Source organism: Sesamum indicum, linkage group LG3, assembly GCF_000512975.1.
Source record: "Sesamum indicum cultivar Zhongzhi No. 13 linkage group LG3, S_indicum_v1.0, whole genome shotgun sequence".
Lineage (NCBI taxonomy): Eukaryota > Viridiplantae > Streptophyta > Magnoliopsida > Lamiales > Pedaliaceae > Sesamum > Sesamum indicum.
In genome coordinates this window covers 20915855-20938794 of record NC_026147.1, presented here as the reverse complement: position 1 = coordinate 20938794, position 22940 = coordinate 20915855, and the positions used below count along the sequence as shown (strand labels likewise).

The 22940-nt window shown below is 30.3% G+C and overlaps 3 protein-coding genes across 7 annotated transcripts in view; 2 read left to right on the top strand and 1 right to left on the bottom strand.

The window, feature by feature from the left end:
• The window catches only part of LOC105159047 (MADS-box transcription factor 23-like), a 13153-nt gene extending 5654 nt beyond the window's left edge, over window positions 1–7499 (bottom strand). For all 3 annotated transcript variants that reach the window (XM_020692905.1, XM_020692906.1, XM_020692907.1), the window contains exons 1-2: window positions 7360–7499; window positions 6876–7062 (exon numbers count right to left, since the gene is read on the bottom strand). In XM_020692905.1, coding sequence (XP_020548564.1) covers window positions 6876–7057 — 182 coding nt within the window. In that variant the 5' untranslated portion in view covers window positions 7058–7062; window positions 7360–7499. The remainder of the gene's footprint in view (window positions 1–6875; window positions 7063–7359) is intronic.
• LOC105159045 (probable rhamnogalacturonate lyase B) lies at window positions 12732–19824 on the top strand. 3 transcript variants are annotated; one of them, XM_020692420.1, is made up of 16 exons: window positions 12732–12849; window positions 12991–13112; window positions 13226–13285; window positions 14042–14161; window positions 14266–14385; window positions 14930–15071; window positions 15342–15515; window positions 15612–15666; window positions 15754–15767; window positions 16208–16314; window positions 16391–16481; window positions 17130–17271; window positions 17507–17663; window positions 17844–17960; window positions 19327–19453; window positions 19577–19824. In XM_020692420.1, the coding sequence occupies exons 1-16, from the start codon at window positions 12808–12810 to the stop codon at window positions 19805–19807; spliced, it is 1821 nt and encodes a 606-aa protein (XP_020548079.1). In that variant the 5' UTR covers window positions 12732–12807; the 3' UTR covers window positions 19808–19824. The 3 variants fall into 3 exon arrangements, with proteins under 3 accessions (XP_020548079.1, XP_011074280.1, XP_011074281.1); XM_011075978.2 differs by having other exon boundaries at window positions 15612–15767; XM_011075979.2 differs by having other exon boundaries at window positions 12805–12884; window positions 15612–15767.
• Window positions 21003–22940, top strand: part of LOC105159044 (protein CLT2, chloroplastic-like) — a 3378-nt gene continuing 1440 nt past the window's right edge. The window contains exons 1-6 of the mRNA XM_011075977.2: window positions 21003–21638; window positions 21743–21888; window positions 22214–22251; window positions 22372–22487; window positions 22655–22754; window positions 22834–22940. The exon at window positions 22834–22940 is cut by the window's right edge and continues 52 nt beyond it. Coding sequence (XP_011074279.1) covers window positions 21226–21638; window positions 21743–21888; window positions 22214–22251; window positions 22372–22487; window positions 22655–22754; window positions 22834–22940 — 920 coding nt within the window. The 5' untranslated portion in view covers window positions 21003–21225. The remainder of the gene's footprint in view (window positions 21639–21742; window positions 21889–22213; window positions 22252–22371; window positions 22488–22654; window positions 22755–22833) is intronic.

Here is a 22940-nt window from a genome sequence, read left to right as displayed (position 1 = left end):
GTAATAGGAGGAAACCAGGGGTGAGGAAGACGATTGTCTTTCTCAATTATGTTAAGCAACTGCAAAAAAAGGCTAATTGCCTTGGTTAATATTTGTTTTGTTTGTAAAATCTTTATTATATGGAATTGGGACACCTTTGTTCGGTTTATATATTTTATCCCTAGTCTATTGTCTGATAGATTTTGATTTTTATAGGTTGCATAATGTTTTACTTGTGAAACTCCAGAGTGAAAATACAAACAAAAACAAAAAATTTTCCACATAACAGCCTGCATAGAAAATTCTTTAGGACTACTTTAATGAGAATATATTTAATTCTATTTGATACCCCTAGCTTCATATCTCTCTCTGTCCATGATGTAGCTTTTCCAATGTCATCTTGTCATTGTAATTTCTAATGCATCCACACCCATATTGACAAGTCAAGTTTTATTTATTTGTTTATGTTCTTCATTTTTGTAAAACCCACATAAGTTTGAACCTCTTTGTAAATACAGCATTTGCCTCTATAGTTATTTTAGTAAGCATAAGCCTATCACCCTTGTGATTATATTAATATATACTATATTTGGGTCATAGTTTAAACATCATTATAATCCCGTAACGAGTCTATGTTTGGTTTTGTTTTCATTTTTAATTTTCAGTTTTCAAGTCTATATCCAAATTTATTCGTGCGAAAATCAAAATTGTTTGAATTAGTTGATGGATTGTATTTATATTGTTAGTAGTGTCAAATTTATATAATTTTTTTATTTGAATGAAATTGATAGTTTTATTTTTAGATGGTGTCAAATCAATACATTTTTATTTCACTTATAATTATATTTTTCAGTAATGTCAAATCAATGCATTACTACACAAATATATTATCTTTTAGTTATTAATTAAAAAACTGTAAACATATGCATATATATATATAAATATTTAGATATATATGAAGTAATACTTGAGATGAGAATAATGGTTAAAGCATTTGCAATGAATGCGTATAAACAAATATGTTTTGGCTTCATTCTTCCGAGAATTGAGAAAGAAAATAAAAAACCAAACAAGGTAGACTAAAATTCTATGCACTACTGTAAGTGATCTAGGACGTCATTCCTGTGGAGGTATTGTTCTAGCAAGTGCGGTCCTATAATTTGTATCAGAAAACAAGGTTATTTGGATTCCTACTAGAAATAGTTGTTTGGAAAGTAACTTTTGGGTTAGATATGAATATTTGCCTCGTGGAGGAGCCTATGAAGTCAAACCAGCAAGCTCGTGGAGGCTTGTGTATTAGATGAAATCTGTCATTGGGTTGAAAACTCGAAATTGAGGAAGATTTTAGATAATTACAAATTCAGGTTTGCTACGATAAATCTCTTTCATGAAATAGTAGTGATGCTTGATTTTGTATACCAGTAATGGTGGGGCAGTGAAGACAAACAAACAAGTAGAAGCATGATGGTTTGAAATAGTGATAATCTTCATTTTGAGAACTGGAGATCTATATAATTTGTTTTCTTACGAATAACATACTGATAATAAAAGATATTGTTCATATTACACTTTTGTAAATTCAAATTTTGATATTACCATATGTCTGCTAGTATTTTATCCATAGATCTTTTGGTAGATGATTATAAATCCATGCAATTGATATGGAAGTAAATCACTTGTATGACAATTAATTGTATAGGAACATTTAATATTCTTATTCATGATTCAAGTAGATGGATTACATTCTTTGTTTGCTTTTATGTTATAGAGAAGTGCAATTTAACTTGTGGGAATACAAGTCTATGCACACACACACATCTGCAATGCTACTGTTCATGATATAAATGCTTTTATAGATAAAATTTTGATTTGGATGCACTACTTTTATTCAACCTTGTGATTACTAGACTCGTATATTCTGAATAGATGAAATGTTTTTATGTCTTTATTACTATCTTTGTTTCTTTTTTACCCCCTATTTAAACAGGCATAAGGTGCTTATGGATGTGGCAAGGTCCGGTAAATTGAGACACGAGCCGAACAAAAGGTTCTACCAACTCTAGTGATCTTAATTGTATTGCTGAAATACCTCAATAGGATCATGACTAATATCATTGCGAGGTTGTTCCTGACATAGAAGAATTCAGGTACACAAATTGTGCAAAACTCAAGTTGTATCCTCTGTTGTGTTTATAGTTATTTGAATATGTTGCTTATATACATTTGCATCAATTGCTCAAAATAGTAAAGTGGCATGGAGAATGCTTTTGTTTGTTCGTTAGTAACCAGAACAACTTGTACCTATGCCTTCTTCACTGTAAAACATGTCTTCTTCCTTTGCTAAGAGGATTGTTTGAGTGGATTGTATAAATATTTTCGTTTTACTATTTTCACAAGTGATTTTGAACTTCTGATTTGCACTTGAGTTCTATTACTATTTAGATTTTACTAAGACAATTCTCTTCATTACAACTATCTCTTCTCGAAAATGGTTAAACTGTAGGCGTTTTCCTCCTCGTTTTGTGTCTATGGTTTACGCATTCTCTTATCTTAGAGTTTTTAGTCTTCTCTTAGTTTCTTTGAGAGGAAAAATTGGCAAAGTGATTCTCCAAATCAAATGTTAAAATTAAATAATATTTAACAAATCAACTTCATATATGCTTTGGTTTCAAGTGATTTTAGTTTATTTTTCAACATTACATATATGTTAATACACGCTAGTACGTATATGAGACAAAAGTATCATGTATGCTAAAATTATAACATCAGAAAAAGTTTATTATGAAATACCAGTATAATCCGGCATAATATGCATTATAAAAATTTTAATTTTATACTCTGGTTATAATAGCATAATTATGAAGTAACAAAAGTTTATTGATCAAAATCAGTGTACTTAAAATGATTGAGTTTCTAACCTTACATATTAGTGATCTTAAGGATGAATGAGAAAAAAATGGAGGGACAATCAAAAAATAAAACAATAATTTTAAAACATTAAAATTGGTGGTTTTAATTTCAAAAGATATAATGATTTGCATCATCCTTGACAAACATAAAATAGACTTCTTTTTTTCTCTTCAAATTTTAAAACTTAAATCTAAATACATATTGGATACTATCAAAATAAAAAAGGTGGTAATCTAAATTCAAATTACGTGATAATTTTTAAGTAAAATCACACTTTTGATCCCATAAGTTAAGAGTCGTTCTCAGTTTCGGTCTTAAACTTTTACATACTTAACACATTCAGCCTTAAGACTCTGAAAGATGGATATTTTTTATTCTTTGCTGCTAAATTAATAGAAAAGTCATGTGTTGACAATGTGCAGTTAGTTAATAGCTAAAGAATGTCAAGATTTGAGGCTAAATATATCAAATTTATAAATCAGGGGATTAAAAACGGGCATCTCCTATTTAGTGGGATAAAAAACGCAACACTTTAGTGATATATTAGGAAAATTTTGCACTTTTTCATATTGTTTTTTCTGTTAGATAGGTATTTATACATATATTTTAATAAACTCGTAGTTGGAATTATTCAATTAATTATAATAATATGAACCTATCAACTAATTTCACACAACAATATACGTGTATATAGTTTCAATTCTTGACCTCACTTAACCGTTGACTAACAATACGTGCTCAACATGTGTCGACTCTGTTAATATTTAATGGCATTAGCCAAGAAGTATCCAAACTTTTAGAGTTTTGGAACTAGAAGTACTCAACCATAAAGCACGGGACCAAAGTGAGAGTCACTATATCTGATGAGACCAAAAAATGCAATTATGCCTAATTTACAACATCCTCCACAAATAAAACATATATATATATATATATAATATTTCTCTCCAAATTTAAAAAACTAAATAATAAACACATATTTTCAATAATTGTTCTATCCAAAAATAATTATTTACAAATTGAAGATATATAGCCAATGAACAGTCTCAATGTCTCAAGCAAATACATAATCATAAGTGGTGGAAGAGAAGAATAAGTTCAAATTCATGTTTGGAGAAATAATCAAATTAAACAAAATGTATCCAAAATACATTCATTAAAAAATATTTATAATCAAATCAACATACTTCTCAAACTGGTCATTAATTAACATGATCCAGGGGAACGATACTTTGATGATATTAATTAAGATATGAAAAATAGATTTTATGTAACAAATTGTGTTTGTACATAAGACGTTAATTGTTGAATTTAATTAAAAAAATTTGATAGATTCAGTTATTTTTTAGCTAAATTATCTCTTTTTAAAGAAATATTACACTTCTTGAATGTTGAGTTAAACTCGAGTACCATTTTGAAAAAAGGTAATTATAAATACTTATCGACTTCATGACTTCACTTTTTATTATTGAAAATACTGAAATACTACGAAGAAAAAATTACTATTGACTATAATATTAAGGGCTTTGGCTATATAAAACTCGTGGTAATAACTATTATTAATCACGGTTAAATAAAATCGATGCAAAAAACTAACTTTTTTATCATGAAAAAATTATTCCGCAGTTAAAAGTCAAGGTAAAAACATTTGTAATGGTAGGCGTTACCCTTGCAAAAACTACAGCCAACAACCATTGTCAGACTGTGATTGACTATTTATTATTGACCATGTCAATTAACTATGGTTAAATGTTATATTTCTTGCAATGCTGCTAGCTAAAAAGTTGAACATATTTTATTTTTTGCCCTCATGCAACTTTATGGCGCTGCTAATTAAACTTGTATTCTTGTTTGTAAGAGAAATCAGATATATGTATCGTTCTGAATTTTGATTGTCAGGCTGACCTAATTCATATTATTTAATTCTAATTACTTTGATACTTAATTTGATTTCTGATTGTAATATCACCTTCCGAATTCGTTTTTGTGAATGTTCTTAAACTTTATTTCATCGTTTTTCATAACAACTTTTTGTTCAAGTCTTATGTTTTCCCAACAACACGAACATGTATTGGTCTAAAGTAATTATAATTATTATTATAGACAAATTACACTTTAGTTTCATAAAATAGAGAGTTCAACACTTCTAGTTTTCTATTTTATGAAATTTTCAAAATAGTCCTAAAATTGAAAAAATTCGACAATTTGTCCCATATCAAAGCTTTCATTAAAATATACACGGCAAAGACACGTGCAATGCGCATGTCTATCAGTTGTATGAGCAGCCAAACTAATGGATATGCACATTGCACGTGTCCTTGCCGTTTATTTTTCGACGAAAACTTTGCCATAGGATTAAATGTGTCGAATACTCCCAATTTTCAAACTAACTATTTGAAAATTTTCACGAAGTAAATGATTAAATATATTAAAATCCCTGTCATGCAGAATTAAACGCGTAATTTTTCATATCACCGTACATTGATTTTCCATATATTACATAAAAAACCAAACAGTACTGTCACTTCAACAATGTTTGCTGTGACAATTCACATTTGTGGTAAGAAAGTAGCTATTACTATAAACACACAATATATATAATATATGCACGCCCTTTCAACAACTCCATGAAACCTTAAAATCAACTAGACTGTTGTTTCTTTTGTATTAATTTCTAATTTTCGACCCACTATATTTTATTTCTTATTAAACTGAAAGCATATAATTAAGAAAATTAATGTAGTTCATCTCACTGAAAAAAAAAAAAAAATCCCTATACTATATACGAGTACGACTTAAAAAACTACAGTGAATAATAGTATCATGGCTTGTCCGTCATGATCTTGTATTAACTGTCATATTGTTTTTTAACCACAGCTAAAACATTTGTTGTTGTTTTTTAGTTGCGTCAATATATTGGCTTTGCTTGTACAAACAAGAACAAATCATTGTGCAGCCGTGGTTCACTATGATTTTTCAAGTCACGATAATTATTAGTCATGACAGAAGATCATAAATTCTTGTAATATCTGATACAAGACAAATATTCTGAATTCAATCTCAACATATATATTGTGGAAGAAGCCAAAAAGAGCAAAGAGGGTTTCTAAAAACCTTAGTCTATCAAATGGATATATAGACTCTAGTTTGAGTAGTGGTTAAGTACTAATTCACCTCATTTACTGCCTTCAATGTCTATAACCTGTTTACAAACAAGCGCAGGTTTACAACTTGCATGGGTTCCTAAATATGCATGCACAGATCAAGTCTGTTCTGGCTGTGCAAGTATTTGTTAAACGACTACCTCATCTAAAAATTTAAGCTGTCAGAGAGGAGAATTATTTAACAGTAGTATATATCTCGAGTTCAATTTAATATCAGAAGCTGTCGAACAAGAACATTTAGCCTAAGTATTAATTTATAGGCTTGCAAAATAGGGAGATTTATGACATATAGAATCGATATAATCTATTAAATCGATCTCCGTAAATGTTATATAATATTGTTATTCTTATCCTGTTCCTTCTCAATCCTGAATCCACAATTTTGATTATTTATAGTACGTAGAAGTGAATTATTCATAGGTTAATTTCTCAATTTTATGAAGGATGATATGAGCGTGTACATATGCATGTGCAGTAATTTTCATCAAAGACTTAACTGAAACGACAGAGAGTTGTCTATCTTATAAGAACATTTGTTAAAACTATTTCCCCTATTTCCTTACTAGAATCACAATGTCTACATTCCACTGCTTATATACACCACACCAAATATTAATTAATTGCAGATGAAATAAATTAATTTAAATACCATAAAATAACAACATAAAATACACACAATTAAATACCAAGTATGATCACACGTAATTAAAATGAACCATTTATGCATATATATATATGTCAAAATTAGTATATATATCTAAAATTAAAATGAATTGAAGCATGGGAAATAATTAAAAAAATAAATTAAAGAAAATGAAGAACCTGGAGGTAGCAAAATCATAGAGTTTGCCAGTGCTGGAGAAGATGATGACTCCAACCTCAGAATCACAGAGGATGCCCAACTCCTTAGCCTTCTTCAACAATCCATTCCTCCTCTTTGAGAACGTCACTTGCCTGCTCGTAGAGTTGTCGATCCTCCGTATCACTATCTTCCCTCTCCCCATTACTCCTACCAACGCCGTCCCATCCATCCATCCATAATATACGCATTTTAATTTTACACAAATTAAAATAAATAAATATTTCATAAAATCACCTCAACAACAATGACAATATATATCACCAAACCCCAAAATTATATTTTCTTGTTTTCTCTCACAAAAAATACATAGATACGGAAAAATGAAGAAATTAATTTTACTAACAATATTAAAAAAAGATTGGAAATTTAAATTATTTATATATATACACATAAATATCATATTTTGACGATCTTCCAAGAAAAAAGGAAAAAAAGACAACTTACTTGGGAGTGGAGATTTATAAGGAAGGGTAACTGGTGACAAGACAAAAAAGGGTTTGTGGTCTGCACTCAAAACTGCAAGAGATTTTTGTGTTTCAGGTTTCCAGCAGCTGTTTTTGGAAAGTGGTGTTGCCTAAAAATAGGAGGCCTCACTGTCAATACCACTTTCCTAACCGGGTGCGGAGGAAAACCACTGGTGGTTTTGGTCTCGGTGCACGTGGACCGATGGCAGGGTTCGAGGGGCCGCACGCATTTTCTTACTCCCAACACCATATGGATGGCTGACGCGTGGGCTTTTCGACTGCTTCGAGGTTTTTTCATGGATGGACCTTTTTACCCCTTCCCGAGCTCCACCCTCAAGTTAGTCCTATCGAATGACGATTAAGAACTTACGAAAAATTTTACTCCAATCAAATTTGATGGGATCAAATTAATTGCATAATAAATAAAAAAAATTATCATATAATTAATTTTTTTTAAATTAATTGAATATTAAGTATAAATTAAATATATTGCACTTGTCATATAATTAATTCAAATTTGATCGAATCTAATTTGAATTAAAATATTTTTAAATATAATTTAGTTGATGATAAATGAGGGATGAAGTAGTATGTTGAGTAAAAATTCACGGTCGAAAATCTGTTTAAAATCAAACCAGTCAATATGTTTAGATTCTTTATGAACATCATGGAATTGCTTGGTGTTGTGCTCTTGGTAGAGATGACAAAAGAACAGTTGTATTTGCAGCATCTGCAAGGTATTTGTCCTATCATCATATTGTAGATTCCATCTGATTCGTATCCGTATCATGTGCCTCAAGCATCTTGTAGCATTTGCGACGAGTTTATTAGTTAAGCAATTGATTTATCATTTATTAGTTCTGAACAAAAAGTCGTCAATAGAACTAATAAGGGATTTTTCATCTGAAACCTCGTACTATATATGAGATCAACATTAAGTTTAACGAAATCTGATAAGAAAAACTTTAAATTATTGTATTTATAAAAAAAAGATCAAAGTAATAAAAAAGTTTGAATTAATATTTTAAAATATAAATTTGTTCTAACTAAAATAGGGCATATTATTATGTCGTCCCCATTACTAGTTCTAAATAGATTTTCTTTTTATGGGTGTAAAAAAATATAAGATATATATGTGAAAGGGCAAATTAGTAATATGATGCAATCACTGCAGCTTAGTGATCAATTCAACAGTACGCGTCAGACAGCGATTGGTGGAACAATGAAACTGCAGAGATAGTACTATGTATTCTTTTTTTTTGGACTTTAAGGTTACCAAATTAGGAAGTCCAAAAGTATAAGTCCTTGTCTGCAAAATCCTAAAAATTTCTCTTCTAATAAAAAATACTGTCCCATCTCTCTCTGTCTCTCTCTCTCTCTCTTCACTATATATATAGATACATAAACATATGTATATATGTATATATACATTTATACGTATAAAATACGATTTCTGTGTGTTAGTAATGAAATGGGAATCAAGGGACAGAAACTGTACCTTTTAAAAATGAGCAAGTTGCGGTGAGATTTCTGCTTTCGAAATAGATATAAATATATATATATATATGGTATGTATTATATTAGTGTAGGTACATTGCATGCAGCCAAATGGGAAAGCAGTAATATAATTATCTGGTAATGGGGATTATAATTATGATAATAGTCACTAATTAAGTACTATATATGCCATGGAAATTATTAAATAATATAATTAAATATCATATTTACCACTATTCAAAATATTTAATTATATAAACTTTCATGATTAATAGTTCTACCTCAGTCGTACCTGAAAGAGATCATAGTGCGACTACTATGTTTGGTTTGTTTTCATTTTGAATTTTCGTAACGATAATTAAAGTAAAAATATGTTGGTTTATATGTGTTTTTATTAAAAAATATATATTGATTTGACACCGCTGTTCGATATAAAATACAATTTTATTAACTATTAGTGATACAATTAGTAATTTAGTGACAATACAATATATATAGTGATAATTATAATTATTTGTTGTCATTCAGTCGTTACTATACATATCATTAATTATATTTAGTGACAACTTTAGCACATTTTTTTGTTACTAATTCTTGCTAATTAATGATAATTTTTAAATAATAGTAATTATTAAAATCATGAAATTTATTATTGTGATAAAATAACATTCTTCTTACTATATATATAATTAGTGATAATATTAAAATTGTTACTTGATATTTTTGTCATTAATCTTCACTTTTTTTTTATGAAAGTAAAAATAAAAACACAAACAAACAGACAAATAATTAATAAATAATTATTATTAATCGTAGTTAAATAAATACTGATGCAAAAGTTTAAATTATGCACTATAAAAATTATTTTTGTCATGACTGAGCTATTGAAAATATTTTTTGACATGACTTTTAGTCATAACAAATGCTTTGGCCACATTAGCAAAAATCGCGGCTAACACCACTGTCTGGCTAGCTAAGTCAAGAACTATTTATTACGGCTATTTATTCTTAATCATAACAAATAACTATGATTAATTATTAAATTTCTTTTAATGGTAATAGCCATGACAAAAGATCAGATTATTTCTTCTAGTGTTTTTCTTGCCACAGTATAATTTTTAAAATCTTATTAGTGACAAGAAGTTTATGTATATAATTAACTTGTTGTTATCGATAATTAGTAAGAATTTTATACAAATCACAATATTATTATTGTAATAATAAGTAGATTTATATCAGCAGGTTGTCACTAATAATTCATAATCAATTTTATATAAATTTCTTTGATCACTGATTATTATGATTAGTGACAACTTTTACATAATAACACTATCAACAAAAAGTATAAAGTTACTCTATTATATTATGGCAAAACAAAAGTCCATATTACATAATACAAATAATTAACATTAATACTAAAATATTATTTAATATTTTGTTGTTAAAATAGCTTAATGAAGCCTCCCATGAAAAATTGTATTTTTCGTACCATAATTAGGTCTTCATACACTTTTAGTCCCATTGTTTACAAGATTTTAAGATAAATAGTCCCGTAATTTTAAAAAATTCTCACTTTCGATCCTCCTACCAACTTTCGCTAGAAAATAATTGATGAAAAAAAACGCATGACCGTTTTCCTCTATTTTGAAAATCTAACAGCCACGTACATGTCATGCATTCCCATCAATTTCCTAATGAAATTGGCAAAATGATTGAGATTAAAACATCTTACAAGTTACGAGACTTTTTTCAAAAATCCCATAAACATGATTGAAAACTTACGAAAATTAAATTAGGGGATGAAAAATAAAATAATAACTATACCCTATAAGAGGCTCTATCTATATATATATAGCAATATATCTAAACTTGCTTTAATTTTTCTTAATTATTTACCAAGTAATTAATTTACATAAAAAGTTGCTTTATATCACCAATAATATATATATATATATATATATGTATATTGGTCCACTACCTTTAAAAATTTTGTGCAAGTTTACCATGTTTTTTATTTTTTTATTTTTGCACAACTTAAGAAGACACCCTTTATTGGGGAGAGAAAACAAAGATGAAAAAATCAGAAGAGGAGATCTTATCGTGGAATAGTTTATGTGCTCCCAACCAATCGAAATTCATCTATGTGCTCTAACTGGTAATCACCCACTTTAGTCTCATTCTATCATTATTAGCTTTATTTTATTGTATAAACTTTGATTTGTTCAATGGGTTGAAAGTGTTGGCCAACTGCACGTTGACATGTGTAATATTATATATATACTTGTATGGATCAACTTTCATATTTTATTTAATTTTTTTTTAATATGTTGAATTGAGTTTTAAAATTTTTAAAATATGAAATATTTAATTATTGTGTGGGTCAATTAAATGGGGGAACTCAAAACATTTTATGAGATATATGAACTTATACATAAAAAAAAAAAAAAATAGCCAAACACCCTTTAATTAACGCGAACACATCGATGCCTCAATTCAACAAATCCCTATATATATACTGTAAATTATAAAAAGTTCCCCCGAGATTTGATATATTAATTATGAATACTCTCTTGTTGTTTGAAAATTACTAATACTTTCTAATGTTGGATGAAATTATGTATCTTAAGATGAAGACCTGAAATTGTCAACTATACCCTTGCTGTATTTTTTTCTTTTTTTTTGAAAAATTGTAAAAATTTCAAATGAGGTGGATGGAATTTTTTTTTGAAAGATTTTGAAAAAATCATCCACTTAATTAGTCCAAATTTTTTTTAAAAAAATTAAAAAATAAATAAAACCATCATGTATAGTCCATAAGAATATTTTGATAAATTCACTACAAAAAATGAGTGAAAACGTAACATGTTGCTTCAGTTGTTGGATACCAATTAAAATTAAAAATATATATATATAATTTTTCAAATAATAAAAAAAAATATTTATAATTATGACATATCCTATAAGAAATCATTGCAATTTATCTATCTATCTATATTGTTTGCACCAACTCCATGTGCAAGATGGGAGCTAAGGTTTGAACATCTTGAGCAGTGCATACATTGTGTTGAAGCTAAGAAAGCACTAAACGCCATCATGATGGCTAAAACGGCATAGCGTCATACACTGCTCAATCAAAATAAATCACACCCATATATAGAAGTTATTAAGTCTTGCACACATTATTTTCAGGATAATTACGTCTACATTACTAACCTGTAACCTATTTAGTTAAATTATTTTTATTTTTTTGAAAAATTACACATAAACCCACTAGATATATCAACATTATTTATACAAATTATCTGTATTTTTTAGAAAATTAAACATACACCTCTCAAAATATTAATATATCTAATTACACAAACTGTCCCTATTTTTTCATTGTTAGACGAAATTTTGTAATTACGTAAACAATAGGCGTAATTTGTATAAATAAATTATAAATCAGGAAATACAAATGCAATTATCCATTATTTTTATGATACATATTTCAGTTTTGCTGGGGTTGTGCTTTTTCTGTCCATTCTTGCAAGCTACAACAAATTACCATATCATACCAACCAAATAAAGTGTAAGAAGAGATGTGCTTTCTTTGTTTGCAGTTCAAGTGATGTTGTTAACCCTTACTTTCATTATACACATATATATATATATATATATATGTAGCAAAAGTAAAATTTTCCAAAATTATCCTCTCGATTCAAGTAATGACGTGATGTTACTGATTCACAACCACTACTTTTAAGGACAATAACGTAAAAGTACACAAAATTCTTATTCTTTTTCCAAAAAAATTGACTATGGAACTATATATATAATGATCGTACGTAAGGAGGCAAATGTAAACAAATCCCGACAATGTTTTCCCAGGTATTCAACATTTTTCTGTAGAGAATAATAAAGATAGCTAGGGTTGTGGAAGAGGAGGACAATGCCGTCAACAAGATTAAGGTTGCAGGTTCGAGATCACCATGTAAGAGAGGAGAATAGCTATGTGTAAACTCATATGTACTTAACTAATTGATTGCAACCTTAATTTGTTCAATCTGATACAAATAAGTTATGGATTAAGACATGTTTACTATGTAACATTATGTGGTGGTTTTGGTTGCAGGTGGTTATGGACAATGGAGTTCTTAGAGTCACAATATCAAAGCCAGATGGAATAGTGACCGGCATAAAATACAATCACATTGACAATTTGCTAGAGATCGCCAACGATGAATCTAATAGAGGGTACGTAAGTATATTCCACAAGGAACAACATCTCTTTCTAAATTTGGTTCCATTTTTCAAAACTCATATTGAAAACTTTCTATCGGAAAACGACGTATTTGTGTATTATGCAGGTATTGGGATCTTGTTTGGAGTCAGCCAGGAAGTACTGGAACTGCTGGAACATTTGAAGTGTACGTTTAAATATTATACCCCTAACCAACCCCCTTTTTCCCCCGAAAAATTTAATTATACTTAAATCCCCTCTGAAGTGTGAAACTACAATTTACTTATAAAACGATAAATACATATATATATATAATAAGGTCAACATCATTGTATTTTTTTCCTTATAAGTATAAAATTATTACATGAAAATATTAGATTGGGGGGTAAAATTAGAAATTTATATAATTTTTTTGCTTATGGGTCATGTGTAAACTGTGAATTTTTTAATGCAGTGAAAGTGTAAAACTTTTTTTTGGGGGGGGGGGGGGGGAAATTTGGGGGGAGTGAAATTTCGTATTTTTAGACAAGGTCTAAATGTAATTAACCCCATTTTTTATGATTTATCAGAATTATTATTGGGATCTGCTCCGACAAAAATCTATAAATATTTTAAGTCAATAAAATGCTAAAATAGGGTTCTGGGTTTATATCCAGTTGCCGCGATATATGCACCTCCAACAGCTCATAGTTTAGGTTGTTCAGATAGAACCAGAGCGAAAAAGACGTGAATCTTCAGCTATTTGTGCTTTATATTTAAGTAGGGAGGGCTTTTTAGTCTTTTTTCAATTTTACCTAATATCGTCGATCAACAAACATAAATACTTAAAAAAAAAAAAAAACACGTTACAAATGTGATATTCTAAACCCTCTTTATATTACATCCCAATTCTATGTGGATATTCCCCTTAATGTTATCACAAAAATAATTTTTCAAAATACAGGATCCATGGGACGAATTTTAAGGTTGTCACAGAAAATGAGGAACAAGTAGAGCTATCATTCTCAACAACATGGAATGCTTCCCTCCAGGGCAAGCTTGCTCCATTAAACATAGACAAAAGGTAATAAAAAACTTTTTGTATATGCACAAATTTGTTTAATTAAGAATAATTACTATATATTACAACGAGGAAATAATTTCTGAGGATATATATTAAAACTGTAGGTTCGTAATGCTTCGTGGATCTTCAGGCTTCTATACCTACGCCATTTACGAACATTTGGAGGGGTGGCCTGGTTTCAACCTTGATGAAACCAGAATTGTGTTCAAGCTCAGAAAGGACAAGTTAGTAATTTTTTGGGGAAAGTAGCTCTTTTCGTCTCATAATTTTGGGTCTTTTCACTTTTGATCCTATTAGTTATGTAATTCTCATTTTTTGCTCCATAATTTTTAAAAAGTAGCATTTTTGTCCCATTACACCTTCTCATTGAAAATTATAACAAATTATACCACGTGCTTAGCATGTGGCAGTTAAGATCTTTACACTTTTGATCTCATTGATTAGGGGGATTATCATTTTGGTCCCTGGCTTTCAAAAAGTAGTATTTTGATCTCATGCAAGTTAACGGCCGTGTGGCCTTTTCTGTTAAATATCTAACGGAAATGTATCATAGGATTAAAAATACAGTTTTTTTAAAGTCATAGGATCAACAATGAAAAACCTATAACTAATGAAACTAAAAGTGAAAATACTCTAAATTACAATGTGACAAATGTTGTTTCCCCTGATTTCCCATTTCTCCTCAACATTTTATAACTTGTCCTAGCACATGTTTTTTTTTTTCTTTTTCCTGATTAGTTAGTGTTAAATTTGTGTGAATAAACATAGGTTTCACTATATGGCTGTGGCAGACAACAGGCAAAGGTATATGCCCTTACCAGATGACAGGTTGCCTGGGAGAGGACAGCCATTGGACTATCCTGAAGCTGTCCTCCTTGTAAATCCTGTGGAGCCTGAATTCACAGGAGAGGTATGAATGTATTTAGAAAATTTTTTTAAAAAAAAAAGAATAGTATGTTGTTCTCGAATTTGGATTTTTAATTGTGTATTATACTATATTCTACAATAATAATAAATTATAAAGGGAAATAGCATTTTTTGTCCTATACTTTTCGTCCTATTAGTTACGATATTCTCATTTATAGTCCCATAAATTATAAAAAAGTTTCACTTTTATAACTACTAACAGATACTAACGGAATCTAATGAAAGTACTAAAAAATGATATTTTTTTATCAAGGTGGACGACAAATACCAATACTCATGCGAAAACAAAGACGTGAAGGTCCACGGATGGATATGCACGGATATTCCAGCCGTGGGCTTCTGGCAGATCATGCCCAGCAATGAATTCCAGACAGGAGGACCTTCGAAACAAGATCTTACGTCTCATGTTGGTCCGACCACTCTTGCTGTAAGAACTCTACCTTACCATATCATTCTTAATCAATTAAGATTATTGATACATCATATAGAAATTAATTGGACTATACATATGTGTTAAGGGCAGATGTTTGTGAGTGCACATTATGGAGGGGAGGATGTAGTTCTGAAATTTGAAGAAGGTGAGGCATGGAAGAAAGTCTTTGGTCCCATTTTTATGTATCTTAATTCTGTCACCAACGGATCTGACCCCTTTTTGCTTTGGGAAGATGCCAAAGAACAGGTTCGAATTTCTGTGACTTTTATGTATGTAAGATAAATCATAAGAGTTTTTTAGATATGTTTGGTTATTCACGTCGATTTATAAATTTTTTATGACAAAATTATCCTTATAAGGATGAGGGTTATATATTTCATTCCATATATTAGCGTGTGAAGATATACAAATATAGATCTGTAATAAATTTGTAATACATCAACATAAAGGGTTTGTGCCTTTTTTAAAAATTTGATCTGAGAGTGGTTTAGCGCTTCTTATTCAAAACATTAAAGAGCCTATTTCAATTTTCAGAAGGAGACAGTTTAGATTTAATCCTCTAAGATAGTAACTTGAGCAATTACCCTTTTTTCCATCCATACTAGTTGTAGGTGACATGCCGACTACATATGTATAATATAATTATAAATAAAAATAAAATATATAAATAAGACATGATTGATCAGGCGACGGAACAAGTTGTGAGGTGGCCTTATAGTTTTCCAGCATCAGAAGATTTTCCAACATCAGCGGAAAGGGGCAATGTTAGTGGCAGATTATTAGTCAGAGACAGGTTCAAAATTTATTATTATTATTTCCAAATATAATTTGTGTGTGTAACATTGTGATTGATGATGGAGTTGGATCAGGTGTGTGAGTGATGAGGAGATGGTGGGAAATGGAGCATACATTGGGTTGGCTCCACCAGGAGAAATTGGATCTTGGCAAACACAAGGCAAGGTATTCTTTTTTTCATAACTGACTTTCATGGCACGCTGTCTCTATATGTATATGATAAATAATATTTTATATTTAGAAAATATATTATAGATAAAAAAATATATAAATCAATGTATCATTTTTTTTTTAAAAAAAAAAGAAAAGACAAAAAGCAAGAAATAAAAAAAAAACAACTTACGGGTATTATCAACGTAAAAAATATATTGATGTCACGGTATCATAAATTACCGTTTATGAGTAAAAAAGATCTTTTTTTTTATATTTGTGTAAATTTTATGAAAAAAAAACATTTCTATATTCTTAATGGTCTAGCCCTATTTGAAAAAAAGAAAGTTTAAGTTTCCCATATTAATTAACACATCATGTTTTTTTATATAAATTGTTGGGACCTCACGTCAGGCGAAATTGAGATTTTCTAGCAAAAAATTGACCTAATACTGTTATTTTTATAAAATTATTGTCCTCAATTGCAAAAATTAAATGTGAAGTGGACCAAAAGTGTCACCACTCACAAACTATAGAACGAAAAATATATATATATATTTTTGGATATCTAATGACTGATATTACAAAAAAAATCTTAAATAATATTATTTAAGAAAAAGCATTTTTTCTTTCAACTTTTTTTTTTCTCTAATTAATTTTCAGGGGTATCAATTTTGGAGAAAAGCAGACGAAAAAGGATATTTTACCATCAACAACATCCGTACTGGAGACTACAATCTTTACGCATGGGTCCCTGGTTTTATCGGAGATTACAAACTTGAAGAAGTCATTAGCATAACCCCAGGTTTTGTTTGATTGTGAGAAAAATATCTTTTACACATCACATCAACTATCATTATTACACTTTTATCTTACATCAATCAAACGTCGTTCTCCCTCACTGAGATGAGATGAAAGAGAACGTCAAGCAATCACAGCTAGTGTTTGATATGCATTTCATATCTTTTTTCCTAAACTGGTATTTAATTAAGTTGATTATTACAATAATTAAATGGTGATACATATACGTAATGAATCAGGATGCAACATCGATATGGGTGAGCTTGTGTATGAGCCCCCCAGGGATGGACCAACCCTATGGGAAATAGGGATCCCTGATCGTTCAGCCCGAGAATTTTACATTCCCGATCCCGATGCGAGATATATCAATAAATTATATGTCAATCATCCCGACAGGTTCCTATTTTTTACTGTTCCTTTCTATTTTCTAGGTTATTGCATTTAAAACTTATATAATGTCATATATTATTTTAAAAATAAGATATTGAAAATATTCTCTATTAGCCCTGTCAATTTTACCTAATTTATTGATGATAATGATTTAAAATGAATTTATGGATGTGAATGTATAATCAGGTTCAGGCAATATGGACTGTGGGAGAGATACAGTGAATTATATCCCAAGGGTGACTTAGTCTACACAGTTGGGGAGAGCAATTACAGTACGGACTGGTTCTTTGCCCAAGTTACCAGGTCCAATGCCCCTATAACTTTTTTTCTTCTAAATAAATAATTTATCCCTTTATCTTCATTTTTATTCTTATTTTTAACTTTTTTTATGTCTCAAAATCAAATTATATTTTGTAAAAAAAATTCAAAAATATATTTCCATCCAAAATAATGACGTGGCAGTACCATTAACTATTAATTATCATTTTTATAGTAAATTACTACGAGTTATTTTGAAATTTAACAAATTATCAATACCCTCTCGTCATCTGAGAAATTACCAATATTTCCTGATATTCGATGAAATCATGTAATCCTTCTATGGAGGCTTGAAATTTTCAATTTTGGCCTTGTTGTATTTTGTTCAATTTTTAAATAAGAAATTTTAAAAAGTTTTGATGAGGTCGATGAAAAATTTTAAAATTTCCACCTAGGCTATAACAAAAATTAAAAGAAATAAAAATAAAAATTCGTTGTTCATTAGAGCATTTTGGTCAGTCACTACAAGAAATTAAAGGAAATCTAATGGTATCTTAGTCTGACGATTAAGACTTGAGGTTCCGCCAATGAGGCCAAGCTCAATTGATTAAATTGAGGTCCAGTGACTCTAAAATTGTGGGTGTAGTTCCACTTTAATAGTAAGTGTTGATTAGACATAGTTATCTAATATTGATGAATAATATATGATTAATATTATTATTGATAGTTATTAGATATTGATATTTGATATTGATTATGTAATCGACTTATTCAAAAAGGAATAATAGTTCATCATTTTCACTTATTAAAAAAAAAAAATTTGAGGTCCCATATACAAGTTTCACCAAATATGCGGCTATTTATCTCACTTTATTTTAATTTATTTTATTATTTTTTTCTATAATGAAGCGTTGATGGAAGCTATTATTTAATTTATTGAACTATTTATTTAATCATATAATTTCTATTTTTATTAAAAAGAAAATCATTGAAAGTTTAATTTTTTATTAAAATTTTGATACAGTCATATAATTATCCACTATGTTTGTTTTCATTTTCAACTTATTTCCGAGACAAATCAAAACATACTCAATGTTTGCCATCATTCAAAAACACCTTATTTAGGTGTTTTTAACTGTTTTAGTATAAAAATATACATATATATACACACATATATACATAAATATATATAAAAAAAGGCATAATTTGACAATAAATAATAATTTTTGTCTCCCAAAATACAACATTAAATATATAATACTTATTTTAAATTATCTTCAAAAACAAATCCAAACATACATACTATCTCTAACACACACTTGTTTATCTTTATTTTTCTCTCTCTATTCCCATAACACACTAAAAAAATAAATCCAAACATTATGATCATTTCTCTTTCATCGGCTTTCAGAAAGAAAGACGACAATACATACCAAGCAACTACGTGGCAAATCAGGTTCAGACTCGCCACCATAAAACCAACCGGAACGTACAAATTGAGACTGGCGCTTGCATCTGCAGCGCAAGCTGAGTTGCAGGTACAGTTACATTAATCATATTAATTAATACTTAATTCAGTTTCAAGGACTGTGAAATATTAGTTCAAACCTTTTTTTTAATATATATATATTGAATTAATAATTCTAAAAAGCGTGTTTTAGGTTCGAATAAATAATCCAGATCAAGATCCCGCATTATTTACGAGCGGATTAATTGGGAAAGACAACGCAATCGCACGACATGGGATTCATGGGCTCTATTGGTTGTTCAATGTGGAGTTACCGGCTGCTTCGCTTGTTGAAGGCGACAACACAATTTATTTGACGCAAGCAAATACTACGAGTCCATTTCAGGGGATTATGTATGATTACATTCGTCTCGAAAGCCCTTGATGGGGACGCCTTTCACTTTCGTTTGGGGAATTCTTATTTGTGCTACTAACACAATGGTCGAATATTTACAATAATTTCTGTTTTTGTGGTAAGGAAATTAACATTTAATATTTTTAATATCCGTTAAAACAACATAATTCATACGAATTTTTTCTATAGGAATTCAATATTCTCATACATACACATAAGTACCAATTAAAAAAAAGTATAATTTTGTAATATTAAATGAAATTTAAATGTAATAAACCCTTAAATTTATTATTTGAGTGTTCTTACAGATTATTTTTATATGTTTTGTTCATTATTGTAATCAACCTAAACTTGGGACAAAAGCTTTAAAATATTATTTCGATTACCTATTTTATAGAGCACTTTTATGGGATATTTTTTTAATATTTTTCATTTATATTCCATAATTATTTATTACTTTTTATATTAATACGTCACATCTGACTATTCAACATGGCTTTTCACCATTAAACTATTACACAAGCCGCCGGAGACTTAGAGAGCAGCACAACACTGACCAAAATACTAAGTCCCTTAAAAAATTCACAGATGGGCAGAAGAAACAGACCTAATTCCCCAATTCAAGACCTACCATCTCCAATTGGGCATGATTTTGCCCTAATTACTTTAGTAATGCCCCCTCCTCTACAAACACTAAGTTGGGTGGAATTTTCACTGGGGATGATTTGAAGAATAATGGACAGAAACGGATCGGATCGTTCAAAACCTGTAACCAGATCCGGCATAAAATTTTGGACCCCAATCGACCTGTTAGACTGATTTAATACTTTCAAATATATTAAAAAGTATATTTTGTATGAAATAATAGTATTATAACTTTATAAATACGAAATAATAATATTATTCAAAGATTATTTTCTTTACATGTTCATATTTTAAGTTTTAAAATATTAAAACTTTTAAAAATATATGTTGTTTATATATACATTAAGACGTCTGTAAATTATTTATATTTTATAAAAATATTAATTTTTTGAGTATTATAAGCGAGATAAGTAAAATATATATACAAATAAAATATATATATAAAAGAAATGATCATGTTCGAACCCAAAATACTAGGACCTAGGTCCGATGACCGCCTGCCTGTAATTAGTTTAATTTGTCTTTGGATCTACAGCTTTCAGTTGTCAGCAATTGTTTTTTAAAATCTTGGTTTTATTTTTATGATGCCTGCACATTCACGTTACTCACCAAACGCTATTAGTATATTAGTGTATTATTACATTGTCGTTCCAGTCTTGGAGTTGACAACATTAAAAACTAGTCATGTTTTGACTCTCCGGTGTTATGCAATGATTTATCATTGATTGATTTTTGTTTAATGGTTGAATTTTGGTGAATTCCCATTTCCCATGTTTGAATATTCTTCCTCTTAGCCTGCAGCAATGGAGTTACTCGCCCCCAGATCCTCTGCTCCCAGCTTTGTTTCCACCTTTGTTCATGGCAGCAACGGTGGGGCTTCCAGGATTGGATTGATTCCGGCCCATCTCCGATTGCGGTTGCAGCCCTTGAGATTGTCTGTTAGTAATGTCAAATTTTCTGCCTGTAAGAATGATTTTGACTGCAGGAAGAATACTATTATTTCAAGGTTCCAGCATTTGGTTCCATCTGCTTTAGCTAAATCATCTGAGGATGATGGCCCTCCATTATCGTATCCGCGTGCCGATAAAAGGCTCGCGGTCGTTACTTGGGCCGCCATAACCCTGGTAATAGCAGTCGGTAATCGGGTGCTTCAGAAACTTGCTCTTGTCCCTATGAAGGATCACCCCTTCTTTCTGGCTCAGTTCAATAGTTTTATGTATGTTCTCAAGCCGTTATGCCTTTTTGTTTTCTGGATTTACTTGATTTTCCGGCTAGCTGCTATTACTCGATTTTCTTCAAATATGGCTTCATGTTGACCAGGTATGTGGCAGTATACTTTTCCGTGCTGCACTTGAGGTATCGTGCTGGCTTGACGACTGATGAGATGCTGGCCGTTCCCAAGGCACCCTTTATTGTGATCGGTTTGCTTGAATCCATTTCAATGGTTTCAGGAATGTATGCTGGAGGTACTGACACTGATGCTATTAACTTACAAGAATGACTTATTAGATATAGCGGATAGACGATTTCTATCAAGTATTCTTCTTGTACTTACTTAGATACTTTTACCAGTTTGCTTTCTCTCTGTTAAATGCGTGTCCGTTTGCGTTATATCTGTGTATCCCTAAATTGTAACTCTGAGGCTCGTCTACGAATTATGATGTGATATATTATTGAACTTGGGAGCGAATGGATGAATCAGATGCCATTACCTTTTCTTTGAAAACCGAAGACAGATCAAGTTTAGCTTTCTACGACATTCTTGACACTGAATATGTCTATCTTTTGCAGCCATGCTTCCAGGACCAGCTATACCCTTATTATACCAAGTAAGCTACTTTCTCGCCATGCTGGTCTTGAGGAATCGTTGTTTAGACTCCCCAACAACTTTGTTAATTGTTTAAGATTGCTTCCGGCAATGGTTTCTTTATCCCAACCTGCCTGTGCAGACATTCTTGGTGTGGCAGCTGATATTTTCCAGAATCCTCCTGCGGAGAACTTACACACTGACTCAAATCTCAGGATGCTTTCTTGTGGGAGCCGGTGTTGTAGTGGCTGCCACGAGGTATTTTTGGATGCTTTACCAATGTAATGGATGTTTACATGCCTACGTCTCAGTCTATTCAATCAAAGAGACGACAACCTCTCGTTCGATTTTACAACCTACTTCCTTGTTTCTTGATGTATATATGTTCAGTCATGTCTTGCTAACATCTTGTTTCCGGCCGGCAGTGGTTCAGCCAGCAGTAGAATGCTCTCTGGAGTTGGACTTCTGTGGCCAGCACTGATGATAGCGTCGAGTGCTTTTCAAGCAGCTGCATCTATCGTTAAGGTGATTTCATAAGCCATTGCCTAGTGTTAACCTATTCCAAATTGGCAAAATAACAATTGAAAGCTCTGGACATGTGCAGGAATCTGTATTCATCGATGCTGCAGCCCGTCTTAAGGTAGCATCCGAACGTTATTTGCACTCGTCTTGTTCTTTCCTTCACATCCCTCTCAATCGTTATCCTAATTG